Source organism: Nesoenas mayeri (genome assembly GCF_963082525.1).
Source record: "Nesoenas mayeri genome assembly, chromosome: 11".
Lineage (NCBI taxonomy): Eukaryota > Metazoa > Chordata > Aves > Columbiformes > Columbidae > Nesoenas > Nesoenas mayeri.
Window position 1 is genome coordinate 4,634,646 of NC_137563.1, and position 14,034 is coordinate 4,648,679.

Below are 14,034 nucleotides of genomic sequence, written 5' to 3' on the forward strand. Positions count from 1 at the left end.
CATGAACTTCATGTTAATGTTCCTTCCACCCACTCACACATCTCCAACTGATTCTACTCAACCGAAATGCCAACAAGTAAAACCACCCATCTTTTAATTCAGCTATCGTGCTGCAGCATTAAGACTTTGTTTTACAGTGCCATCCTGCAGCTGCCTAACCTCAAACATTACTTACATATTATATTTACATGGCCTCCTTTCTTAAAGCATGCATGGAACCTGGAGGATTTCACTAAACTGCTAAAAACCATCATAAACCTGAGTCTCCTTTACAGTTCTGAACCAAAGGGCTTAAGAAGCAGAAGGAGGGCACCATTTAAAAAATCAGATTAAATCTTGATTCAGGAAACAATTTGTAAACATATGATATTAGCTTGTTTGAAGGGTGAAAGAGTATCAAGATGTATCTAGCCAGAAAAGTATTACACCTCATGAAGGCACAAGTTCATTTGGTGTGTGAGGAAGATATCACAGAGTACAGCAAGTACAGAAACACATGGTTTAATTTAGAATAAAAACAACAGCTGTGATCATTCAAGAACCAAGTCTCAAGCTTGAATAAACTACAAGGAGCCCCAAAGACTCATATAAACCTAAGTACTTCACAATGCCCATCAACAACAAAAAAGGAAGAAAATTCTCAATTGCTGTCCTATTCTCCAAGTATCCACAATGAAAATTGTATACTTTATTGTAAAATGTCTGTGACAGGCTATTTTTAGATAGAGGTTCCATGTAGCACAAGTCTGATCTAGCACATTTTGTTCTTAGTGAGAATCCAGTTCAGCCTTATCTCCCCAATAAAAGAAACGGTTTCACTTGGAACAACCTTAACTCACAGATGCAGAGAGCTCCTGGCAGAGAATCTACACAGACATTACACATTTTTTAAGGACTTGTGTAGGAGCTGCGAAATTTGGACTCTGGAAGCCTCACCACGTGGCATTTGGGGAAGATTTTAATGCTCATTTAAGACATTCTTAATTCCATTAGTCCACTGTACACTTTGCTGGATATCCAACATCATGATGGGAAGGTGACAAGAACACAAGTCCTCAACACCTCAACTGCTCATGGTTATCACTCAGAGATGCAGCTCAAATCCACTCCGTTAGTCTTTAATCCACAGCAGGGCTGTGGAGCAACTGAGGTGGAGCACAGACCCTTGTGCTCTCTCAGCACTGGGGTGGTGACCTCCAAACCCCTTCAGGCAGGAGGACCTGGTCATGGCAGCAGGAACCCGTCCTCCTGCAGAGCAGACAGACACCTCTTCCATCGGAACCATATTTCACAGCCAATGAAGGTCTGAACACCCCAAAACAAAATGTTTGGTCTGATACGATGTCCACCAGAAATGAGCTGAGGAATATTAGGACTCCAGTCCAGCTTTTAAATATGTCCATACATTCAGAAAGTCTTATTGTCCAATTTTTGTATGAGAGCTTGAAAATCCTCCTGTATTTTTCTTAGTGATGGTTCATCTACTTTAATTTCAACAATGAAAATGCATAATTCAGACCTTCACTGGTAAGCAAAAATGCAATGCAGCTAAGATGCAATTGCTGTTCCCAGAAACTTGATTGCACAGCAAATTCAACTTTTTTTTGGTTTCTTTTTAACATAAACCAGAAAAAAAATCTGGTTTATGTGAAAGCATCAACAAAACAAATTAGCAGAAGAACATTCATCTCAGAAACACTGGAACTTTTATATAGCTCCAGTAATTTGCCACTGTATTCCTAAGGCCACTGACTCATAAAAGTAAAGGGAAGTTTTCGTTAGACAGCCTTGTTTTCTACTGATCAAACCACTACTCAATACAGAAAGCACAGAGTATTTTCAAGGGTGATAGAGCTATGCACAAGAGGCCAAGCAATTTCTTAAGGATGCTTCAAATAAAAAAATTAAACCTGAGGAAACCATTGGTGTCCCCATTTACTACAACATGGACGTGACTCACAGGAGCCATCGTCAGACCGACCTCTACCTTCCCAAACCCCCTCGCAGGACCAGCCTCCACAAACTGCTGTTAAACGAGCTGCCTCTCAGTGGTTGGGAACATAGGAATTAATTTATTGAGCGTGTGCTTTATTAAGCATTTCAAAAACAAGCTTTTCTAGACAGCACTATTAAAGTTGGACTCAAAACTGAGGGAGCAACTTTGCTATTTGGACACAAAGCAGTTGAAATCCAGCTCGTCCATGGTGGTACTGGCTCTGCAGTACCAACAGCAATAAAATTTTGTCAATAAACAGATCAAACATGACTCAGAGGGCAGTGACACACAGTAGCTAGTGCCATTTTACAGCTAATTTTATGACTGTAATCCACTTCCCACAGCTACTGTTATGAACGGCACCTAATTTCAGCGGTTGACTTCTGCCACATGTTGCGGGTCACTGAGCATTGGGCAGATCAACCGCTTTCCATGTAACAGCAGCTTAGCAAATTAAAATACCAGCTTCATAGTGACACACTGGTGAGCCACGTAACTTCACCAGCCTGCCCCTCTTTAGGACATTACCAAATAGCTTCGAGAGCCTTCGAGATGCAGTCTGGTTTTACCCACCACAGTAGTTCTGGAGGATGGGGATGCACTCTGCAAAGCACCATCCCCACAACAGAAGACATCCTGCATTCTCCAAAGAATTAAACTGTAAGTTAAATAAGACCTGAGACTACTGATGTGATCTATTCGTAAGAAGTTACTTTAACTCTCCTTGCACTCAAAATAATCAGTTTTATCCTGAATTTTAACAGCGTATCCAGTTCAGTTTGGTTTTCCATCCAGGTATTACAGGCAATACAGTTTTAAAAACACATGCATTGCAAGGGCATTTCACAGCACCCAGATGTCCACCAACCTTTACTAACAGAAAGAGCCAGCAGTAACAAGTCCCTACAATTTTTTACTTGCATGAAATTCTGTTGTCGATTATAACTGGGAAAGTACCAAAGACCATTTCTCAAAATCAGGCCTGTGTATCCCACAGAAACAGGTTTTGCTTTTACCTCCGAGGAATACAAATATGCAGTGTTTTTGTTCTTTGCAGCTCAGTGATTTACTGGCATGCCTCTTCCCATAAAATATTTGCATATATCTGAGAGTCAAACTGTTCTGATACATTCTGTGTTTGCCAGGAAGTGAACGCTTCAGTTCAGTGTAACTGCACTTTTAAACAAGGACAGGCACCAGGACAAATGGCAGCATAATTAACATACCAATGAAGAGCCAGTTGTTAATTACTATCCATTTCAGGCATTTTGTGTGAGCAACTTACCTGAAAAGCCTTCCCATCTGCACGCTGGCAAAGCCAGCGATTAAACAATTCAACATCCCTTTTGCTTGATTAGAACAAAAATCATAATTATTTTATGTTATTCTGTTTGTCACATGCGGTTGACATTTAGATGAGAAAATCAGCAGCAGCCCAAATCTAAACATTTGAAACAAATGTTATGAGCTGTCCTTGAACAAAACAGCAACATGTATACATCTAGGGTAGATGTAAGCTAATACACATTGCTAATTGGAGCCAACTGATTATATCTTACAGTACCTGCTGGGTCACATGGAAGGCAGCACAGTTGCTATGTACGGCAGAAAAAGTACCACTTTTCTTTAAGGGGGACTTTATATGCTACCTATAGAATGGAGTCTGAATTTATAAGCTGTTGAAAGACTTGGGGATAGGCCCAGTACAATGCCAGGATTAATTTACATTTAAACAGCAGTAACTAAGAAGTCAGTACTCAGCTCAGCATAGCACCACGGTTAAAATAGGGTAGTTACAGGAGCTGTAAGAAAGGTAGAGGCATGTGAATGGAAAGCAGGATTGAAACCACAGGATAGAAATACCAAAGATAGATAAAATAGAAATAACAGCTGACAAAAGAGAGGAAGCAGAAAGTTTAGAAACATCCATCAATATGTAGAGTATGCAAAACAAAGGATTTCTCTTTCTCCCTGTGCAGATGGCTTTGCCCAAAGAAGACTAGCGTGCTTTGGGTACAAAAAAGGAAATTACATCTATCTTGAAAACAGCTTCTAATTCATTACCCACCGCATGACTACAGTCATTAATCTACGTAAACAATAAAACCAAGATCTATTTGAAATTTTGACTATCCAAGTTTGAACCAGCTCTTATTAAAACATAGGCATTCTGTGTTTGATACTGAAGTTTCAAACCATGTAACTTTCGCAATTTAAAGGCCATATTTTGCTGAAATCCTATAGCTTTTTGTGATAAAACAGTTCATTCATGGGAGTAGCCGAAATATGAGTATTTGGTCCGTGTGGGAAAATCAAATGATTTTCATTTGGAGTTTCATTTTAAACAATGGAAGATGGTGCATGATTCATTTTTGAAGTTTTTCTTTGCTAACAATGTGAATCCATCTTATTTGGATTATAATCAGAACACAGAGAAAATGTACAATTGCAGCCTTATAAAATTTTTCCTCATTTGACAGGATGATTGATACAGAAGGGGTGCCAGGAAATACTTTACATCTGAACAAAGGAAATACTGTTAGCAAGAAATCAACTCTACAATTTGCTCATAGAGCAATGAGATTTCAAATTTTTTGCCTGTCTTGTCCAGCAAATCTAATTTTTTGCATAAATTATCTTACAGACTGGGTGGAGAAGCCCCTCTATCATTGTAGATTTCCTTCCTACATAATGTTTATTAAGCACACTCTTACAGTCAAGAAGATATTGTCACTTGGGTTGGTATCCACATGCTTCTGCAACCAAGGCAGCGTCTGTGCGCTCCACAGTGCTGGGTGGAGAGAACAGCACATCCAGGGCTGATTCATCCATCTCTAAATTCAGCCGGGCACCCAAAGACACTTTGCTATAGATAGACTGGAAAATCTGCCAAAGATCTACAACAAGACCCGAGATCTAAATTCCCGTGTCTTAAACTCTAGAGCAGGGATGTCAAACTTGTTTTTTACCACTTCAGCCTTGCGGATGCCTTCAAAGGGACAAATATAATTTTGGGACTGTATAAATGCAGGAATAGTTACATTCATACAGTCCTCAAATTATATTCGGCCCTTTGCACGCAACCATGAGGCTGAAGTGGCCCCCGGTGAAAATGAGTTTGACACCCCTGCTCTAGATCCTTCTCTGCCTTTTCCATTGCAAATTTTAATAACATTGTACTTTCTGCAGGTAGCACTGAATTAATGCATTTTCCATTCTTACTTGCCAGTTATCAAGAAGTATGGCCCAAAAAATTACCCTAAATGATACATATATCTGATCTTCACAAGCCATTTAAGCATAATCTCCGAATACATCTTCATAATGACAGTCCCATTTTTGTCCTCTTAATAACAATAAGCACTACGTCAACAGTATTATTTCGCCTTGTCTTTTTGAAAAGGCCATTTTTTTTTCCTTTCCTACCTAATCTCTACAGCAATTTTTCTTACTGGAAATAAAATACCATCTGGTATTACAGAAAAACGCAATATTTGTTTTGGTTTGCATTTTTATTAAGAGGTATGGGAAACATTATTGTATTTGAAAAAAATATTTGGAACTAACCACAAGCTACATACCCAAATTTTAAATAAATATTCTGTGATAGAAGGGATAGCCTGAAGTCAAATCTGTTGTACACCCTATATATTAGAAATACCAAAAATTGACATTTCTTCTACGCAAGTTACTGTGTGGTACACAGTCCTGAAGGACAAAACATCACAGAACAATTCAAGAGGTGCTATCATCTCGTACCACAGTTTTACTGAAACGAGGACCAATTCTGCAGTAAGGAAGAAAATACAAGAAGAAAAAGATCTGCAATTTTAACCTCACATTAGCTAATGAGTTTTCGGGTTTTGAGACCTTTGGTTTAACATTATCTTAGAAAGAATACCACTTTTTTGCATCCCAGCAACATCAGAGCCCATTACGACCTCCATCACTACAACACTCCATTTACTTCCCAGAATGCTGTTAAATTGATTTTGGAGTTTACTGGATAGTCTATATTGTAATGAAGGGCAAAGCTGTTACTACTGTAGCAATAAAACACAACTACTCTTGGGCTCTGAGTTGAATAGACAATTTTGAAATATAAAACACTAAAGTAGATTTTTTTTTTGTCATCAATTTCAAAGCTCTATGAATACTTAAAAAAAAAACCATAAAAGAATGGCCAAATTGTCAACTTCAGAAATACAATTCCTTTCAGGAATATGGAATAGGCATCGTCAAGAAAATTCACCCACAGCACCTAATATCTTAGTTCCTTGAGTGCAAACGTAAGACTGGCTAACAGATGACTTTGTTCTCAGATTGTCCAGCAGAAACAGGAGAATGATTTATCTCAACATTTAACTCCCAAGGTAAAAAAAAACCATACAAACAAAACCAATGCACCCAGAACCCAAGACACTTGCTTAAGACAAGAGCCCAGACACAGGGCTGAGTTACAAGTTTCTGCTGACAGGACATAAAATTTGCTGTTAACTCATTATAAACCAAGAGCGAGCTTATTTAATCATCTTTCTTCAAGGTTCAACACCAATTATTTTCATATCTTGGATTAGCCATAAGCTAAAAGTGCCCACCATCAGCTATTGTGGTTGTGACAGTGATGTCTTAAGTCACAGAAGTTGCTTTCACTCACGGCCACCAAATCCCTCAGTCTCAACCCATCTCTAGTAGACAGCCTTATGACATGTTGTCCTCCATACTTTACACCTTTGGTTCTCTGCTTAGTAAGAAATCATTAAAGGAGAGTTAGTAATTATGTACAAAACTAATTTATGGTTAAATATAACAGCTTGGAGAAGAGGAGACTGAGGGGTGACCTCATTAATGCTTACAAATATATAAAGGGTGAGTGTCAGGAGGATGGAGCCAGGCTCTTCTCGGTGACAACCAATGGTAGGACAAGGGGTAATGGGTTCAAACTGGAACACAAGAGGTTCCACTCAAATTTGAGAAGAAACTTCTTAACAGTGAGGGTGACAGAACACTGGCCCAGGCTGCCCAGGGGGGTTGTGGAGTCTCCTTCTCTGCAGACATTCCAACCCGCCTGGACACCTTCCTGTGTAACCTCATCTGGGTGTTCCTGCTCCATGGGGGGATTGCACTGGGTGAGCTTTTGAGGTCCCTTCCAGTCCCTGACATTCTGTGATTCACAAAATCTTAAAATATAGCCAAAAATACATCCTAATGGGTCTGCCCTCTAGCCCAGGTCTAGATAAACTCTGAAATCTCATGTTTTACTCTGACTTGACTTAGTTTGTGGCTTTTGGCAACGCATCTGTGGGTACCACCCAGGGCGGCCCTTCCATCAAGGGATATCTCACCAGGAGGAACTGAAAAGATATAACCAGTTCATTTCACATCACCCGGTCACAGCAGAAAATTGCTGCTGTGGGACCACCCATCAGACTGAGCCAGATTGGAACTTGTCACCCAAGACCAAGTAACATCTCGGGAAAAGAAATGCTGAATTCATTAAGAGTTTGATGTTTTCATCCCAGCTTGGCCAGTACAAGAATCACCACATTGTTTACTGCACCACAAGTTAAGAAAATTTGACCTCAAAGTAGCAACAGTTATGGACAAGTTTGCCTTCCAAAAATATACACATTTAAAACAGGCATGGCACTAAGTTACTTTGCTGCAAGCAGTAATTTATGAGATGCTTGTTACACCTCCACAGTTTTTTTGTTCTTAAATCCCATTTAATATGCCAATCTTATTTCAGGAGGAAATAAATTAACTCTGATGCTTTGTGCCAATGCAGATGAGCTTCCCACACACCTGTATTGTGTTTCACACTTCAGTTAGTCATCCGGATTACGACAAACGAACAAAGTGCTTCTAACCAGATCCCATTCCCAAGGTTAAGCATGTGGGAAGAGAAAGAAAGAAGACTATGTCACAGAGGCAACCCAGTTTTGTCAGTGCAAGGTCCAGTTGCAGCTATGGATGAACTTCACCAAAAAGAACTATCAGTTTAGATCTAACAGAGCCCAGGAGCCCCACAGAGGTGGTGTTATCCCCACCATGATTCAGTCCCTGATACTGAAATTCCCATAAGACACAGCCAGGACAGGCTGCAAACTGCTCCCACTCTCATGAATTTTTGTAACTCAAACTCTCCACTAAAAAAAGGATCAGTGGGGAAAACGGATCAATCGGCATCTAACGTGAGAAAGATGATGACGATGCAGAGCAGTGCATGGTTCTGTACCAGGAGATCCCACACTAAGACTTTCACAGCCAGAGTTACAGAACACCCAGCTTTTCTATGTCCACTAATCCCCATTCTGCTATGTAAAATATAACTAAAATCACACGTATTTGTATTGTGGTAGCTGCAAGTTAATGTCCTGCCTAAATTATCGACTGTTATTAGAACCCCAGACAATTGCTTAATAAAAATTTAATTATATTGTAATTTCTAATCATCATTGAAGACGCTTAACAAGTTAATCTCTCTATTGTCCTCCCCTAACATTGCAGATGAGAAAGTCAACTGGCATCAGGCAGCACAGCTTCACCAATATTATAGGGCTACTTTCACGTTACTTCAGCTGAGGGTCTGGCCCCAAGAGAAAATAACAGTACCAAAATCCTCTTGCTACAGTTTTTTATTGTTTCTCTGCACTACTTCGCAGTTAATCCAAAAAAATAACAAAAGCAGCAGATTGTGACATTAACAAAAATACAGCATAAATCACGGTATTTCACACAGCTCTGTCTTTTGCTGTCCATGGTAGAGGAAACACAGCACTGCAGTACAGATGGGAGGTCCCCTCTCCTCACCCCTTCACAGCTGAAAAACTCCCCATTTTAACGTTGGCCACGCACAGCTACGTTTGTCTGACAGCAGCACTCACACACAGAAAACCTGAGTGGATCATTAACAGCCAGTGAATTTGTCTTTCAGCTCAGATCTGTTCCAACTGCCTAGATGAGGAATGAAACCTCTGTAACCTCAACCCTGCAGCAGGCATCGGTTCACTTCAAGAAACCAACATGTCCCCTCATCCTTCCCATGGACCGGCAATCTGTGTCTAAAAGTTTGAGGACCACACTGCAAGTTGACTTCAACTGTGCCGTATCACTGCCCAGAGATGCGTACAGCCAACACACTTAGCTCTTGTTTCCCTCATATATTTTTATGTTTCTTCAAAAATCCCATAATGCTCTCTACATTCACAAAGTGAGTATTCCCTGTCTCTGGGCTGGTCTTTCTGTGCACGGCTTGTAGGAGCTGACAGGGCAATGGCAAACCAAACCTAAGCCAAAAAAGGCTGTTTGTTTTTTATTTTGTCTGCAAAACAGCTCACTGATTCCAAATATGTGTGCAAGCTATGAAACTGTTATCATGCACAGCATGGTATCCTGGAAGCTAAATAATATTAATTTAATAACCTTCCATTAACGATTGATTTTCATTTAGTATGTAGAATTCCAATATTAAAACTTAATCTGACTGGCAAAGATGTGTTCCTTCTTACTTTATTGACACTTACTGAAACAAATTAATTGTTTATATCATAATATTTACGTTCAGTATGACAACCACAGGACCAACTACAGCAGGATTTAATCTAAAGAACAGCCTTTAAAAATTAGTTGGCATTTACTCAAGTAAGCCCTTCATTGTTAGAACTGAACTCGAGTCTGAAAAATGACAAAACATGATCACATATCAAAACAAGTAAAACTGGAATCCACTTTTGATAAAAACATTCTTCATTCTTATTAAGTCCAGTGCAAGATCCATAGTTCCACTTATTTTTAGTGTGGGATACTCGATGATCCAACACTCGGTTGATCCACGTACATCTCCAAAATACATACTACAGCATTTCACCCAAACCTGTTTTATTCCACCACGCATTCAACAAAATAGATGTTGCATCTCAGACACGTAACACAACACCAGGGGAAAGTCTTCCCTCACCAAAACTTCAAAGATAAGTTCATGTAAGTTTCTTCTCTTAACAAATAGGACATTAACACGAAATGTTTATTTCATACTTTGGCAAGAAAACAAACACGTGGCAAAGACCCCACAGGCACCGAGGTGCCCTTGGTCAGTTTCGACGCCTTGTTTTGCTTCGCAACCCGATGTTACTTCCTGGCAATGAACTTGGCCCCAAGGTACTGGCAGGAAAACCAAATACTCCCACCAGTTCCCAGGGCAGACACAGGTCTGCAGGGTGCAGCCCAAACCCGCTGCCGCCCGTCCCACCCGCCTTCGCCTGGGGAACACGTTCCTCTCCTTCTGCCATATGACCGCGGATGCTTATGCAAAACTGTTCATTTCTGGGGTGCCAACACCCCAGGGCAACAACCCAGGGTGAGAGGAGGCAGCCGGACTCCCGCAGCCCGAGGAACCCGCCGCGGTGCCGGGGCGAGCGGGCGGCTCCTCACCCGGGATCTCCCACCGCCGGTGTCGCGCCCCCTCCGGCCCGCAGCCGGCGGCCCCCGCCGAGCGGGGACGAGCCCCGGGGGCGCAGGGGAGAGCGGCGGGGGCTGCCCGGCCTCATGGCTGCCGAGACCGCGCCGCCCCCGGGTGCGGGTGTGTGCCTGGGGCGGGGAGGGACGTGTTGTGCGGCGGGGCCACATGGGGCGAGACGCACTCCCTGCGGCACAGGGGGCGACGGCACCAGCAGCTACTCACCGGGAGGGTTTACCGCCGCCGGCGTTGCCATCTTGTCTCTGAGAAGAATTAAGACAAATGCAAGAGGGGAGGAGGGACGCTCTGAGCAGCCCAGGGGAGGCGGGGGAGGGGAAGGCAGCCAGCGCCGGGGCGGGCGGGCCGGGAGGCGCGGGGGGCGGCGGGCTGCTCCCGCCCCGGGGGCTGGCGGCGGCGCTCCCCGCTCCGTGCGGGGCGGCCCAAGATGTCCGATGGCCCCCGCGCCGCGTCTGCTCATGCGCTGCGCGCAGTGAGCATGTGCTGGGCGGCCGCACATGTGCGCTGGGCCCGCGCCCGCCGCTGTCCGAGCGGGACCCCCCCGCGTTTCGTCCCGCAAGGGCCCGAGTGAACGTGCCCTTGGCCCCGGTCCCAAACCAGCCGCCGCCCTCGGGACTCGAACCGGGGGACCCGGAGCGCGCGGAATCCCCTGAGGGATCGCACTCCGGTGGAGGCTCACGGGGTGGCAGTTGGGTCCTGCCCGCCGCCCCCAAAATTGATGGGGGTGGTTGGAGTCCTGCCCGCCACCCCCGAAACTGAGAGCCCTGCTGAGAGGGTGTAGGAGGAAAACTGTTAGTCAACATCACCCCTCTGCGTGTCATCCCCAGGCACGATGGGCGTCCTCTGCGAGATGCAAGTGGGATGGAACACCCCGACTTCTCCACTTTCAACATTTCCTCCACTTGGGGTTCAAGGGATGCTGTTCTGGGGGTCCCTGGCGTCAACACACACGCTGATGTGTGGCTGGCGTTCAGCTCGGTCAAGTGTGAAGTGAGCCCTAGAGCTTTTTTTTGGGGGGAAAGAAAAGGAGCTTTGGTGTCATCTTCACGTTACAAATACACTCAGCGTATGTCTGCAGGATGGAGGACTCGGTGCTTCAAATGGATAGTGCTACACAGAAACATCTCAGTCGTTTGTTAATAATACTAATTTCCTGGAATTATAATGGAAAATGTAAAACTCTTGTAGTTCTTTAAAAAAAATATCCAGGAATTCAGAGACAGGTCATTCTGCACTTCTCCAGGTGGAGCACAGAAATTGTATCATGTCCCTCTAAAATCCATGGTTTATCTCACACTATGTTCACGTTCAAGCGTAGTGCAACTGAACAAATGATCCTTTGTAACTTACTCAGCTGGCATTTTAAGGGATTTACATTACAAACACAAGGACTAAAAATACACTTTCAATGAAATCTGAGATTTTTCTCATAACCTCATAGCTCAGATCTTTAGAGGGAGAAAAAAAAACACATCAACACAAAAAAAAACCCTACACCAATATCACAGAATTAACAAACTGCAAGATATGTGAAAAGCCACCGGTGTAATAACTGCAGCAGTCACATGTGGCATATATGTTATACTAGAGGGGAAAAAATAGGCTTTTTCACACCCTGGAATGCTGCAAAAGCCTGTTAATCTTTAAGCACCTCCCCAAGGCTGTGCTCAGGTGCCCTGAACAGCCTTGCAGAAGTTAATGGAAGTGCTCAAACTGAAAAGTTGCAACTCAATCCCTTGCTTTGCTGAATAAGTAACCTGAAAAGAGTTTAGCTACTATAAAATGTAAAGTGGCAGAAAAATGGAGAAAGCATGGGGGCTGTGTTTACTTGTTTCCTGTAGATGAAGTTAAACAGAGTAGTGTTAACATGCTCCTGCTTATCTGGAAAGTTTACTTTGATTTATTGTGCTTTTGCCTATCAGATGTTGAGCTGTTTTTCTAAGCATCTTACTGCTTTAGTGCCTCCTGATGCTGTGGAGTTTTGGATGCTCAGCAGGCAATCTTAATTCTCATTTTAAGGCATTTACCCTTGCTAATAATAAAACTGTATTTTATAAATACAGCTTATTTCCATTCAGATAAAATGTCATTGTGATTTGAGAGAACCTCGGTCACAGGATTTCTATATTCTTACCCTTAACGAGGAAAGCAACATTCAGAGTAACTTATCCTGCTGCAGGAAACAGGTCATAGCTCAATTCCTTTAGGTTTCTGTAAAGTCTCGTGTTCAAATTGCACATGTAATACTGCTCATGAAAGCTTTTCCACAAGCCACTATTAGGTCAAGTTATATACACGTGCATAAAAGTTAAAGGGCCAAACCCCTAATACCATAATGCTAGGTAAATACCGTATAAAACCATAATTTATAGCATTAGGCACTTCTCAAGTGTCCTCTGAAAGCATAGGTTAAATTCATAGGTTAAATCTTATCTCTCTCTTACCAGAAAAGCATTAACATTTCTTATTTAGTTTCTATTTTAGAGATAAGGAAGCCATCCTAGAAGAAACAAACCCAGAGGGACCTGACAGTGCACTACCATAGCTTTCAACAGACGTATGGAATAAACCAAACAATGACTGCATATAAACCAATGAAACCATTCAACTGTGTGTGCTGTCCCCTTGCGTAATATCCCATGAGATATTAGATTAGCCCAGAAAGAGCACATTACAACCGATGTATTTGATATTTTGCTCCACCTCAGCAAGACCTTAGGGCTTAGGATGGAACATGTTCTGTCAAATCTACTGTGATTCAAACAATTACGCAAAATAAAGCTGCTTTTCGGTTTGGTGTGAGCTTTGTTGACTCGCTCTGTTCAGTTCCACATGCAGTTCTTTGTTCACTTAAATAGACTGAGAAATGAGATTGATTTTTTTTTTTTCTCCTCTACATGTTCTCCTCTCCTCTATCTTAATAGGCAGTATTAGCAGGGTCTTTCAGAATCCCTGAAACAATCTATAAATGAATGGAACTATTCTCTGTTTATCCGTAATAAACTACTTCCCTGCTGTCTCATTCCATATATGCTGTGAGATCCGTAACAAAGGTAGCAGAAGAAATGAACCATCACTACTCCTAAAAGTTTGTCCTATTAGTAGTGGAAGTGCATGCTCTGTGTTTTGCTGTAATGCAAAAAACCCACACACAGTAAAGCATGAAATCAATCTAGTGACTGAATTCATGTTTCTCTAAGTTCATGCAAAACTGTGTACCTTGAAAGCCAATTTCCTATGGAATGGGGTTCCTCACAAGAAAAGCAGGGACAGCGCTGGACTCTGCCCTTTCTGAGAGATTAAACAGCACTATATCAATACAAAGTGCACAACAGAAGGCATTCACAAAATCACAATGTGCACAATTTTCACTGTTCCTCGGGGCGCTTCACTTACCACATTAATATATTTACCAACAAGTGTTGGCATGATGTGTTGCAACAGGAAAGTAAACAAATTAAGAAGAGTGATTTTTCTCTCAATCTTGTTATTATGTACCAGAGAACATCTGTTAGGTGTCTTTACAATTGTTGTTCCCAGTTTTGAGGGCTGTTATCACTGA

The 14,034-nt window shown here is 42.2% G+C and overlaps 1 protein-coding gene across 1 annotated transcript in view; it reads right to left on the bottom strand.

Annotated features, from left to right (window-relative positions):
* The window catches only part of ARNT2 (aryl hydrocarbon receptor nuclear translocator 2), a gene marked incomplete at both ends in the record, with an annotated part of 97,268 nt that extends 86,558 nt beyond the window's left edge, over positions 1 to 10,710 (bottom strand). Inside the window, one exon of the mRNA XM_080351116.1 lies at positions 10,680 to 10,710. Within this exon, the coding sequence (XP_080207242.1) occupies positions 10,680 to 10,710 (31 nt within the window). The remainder of the gene's footprint in view (positions 1 to 10,679) is intronic.
* Between the last annotated feature and the right edge of the window lie 3,324 nt (positions 10,711 to 14,034).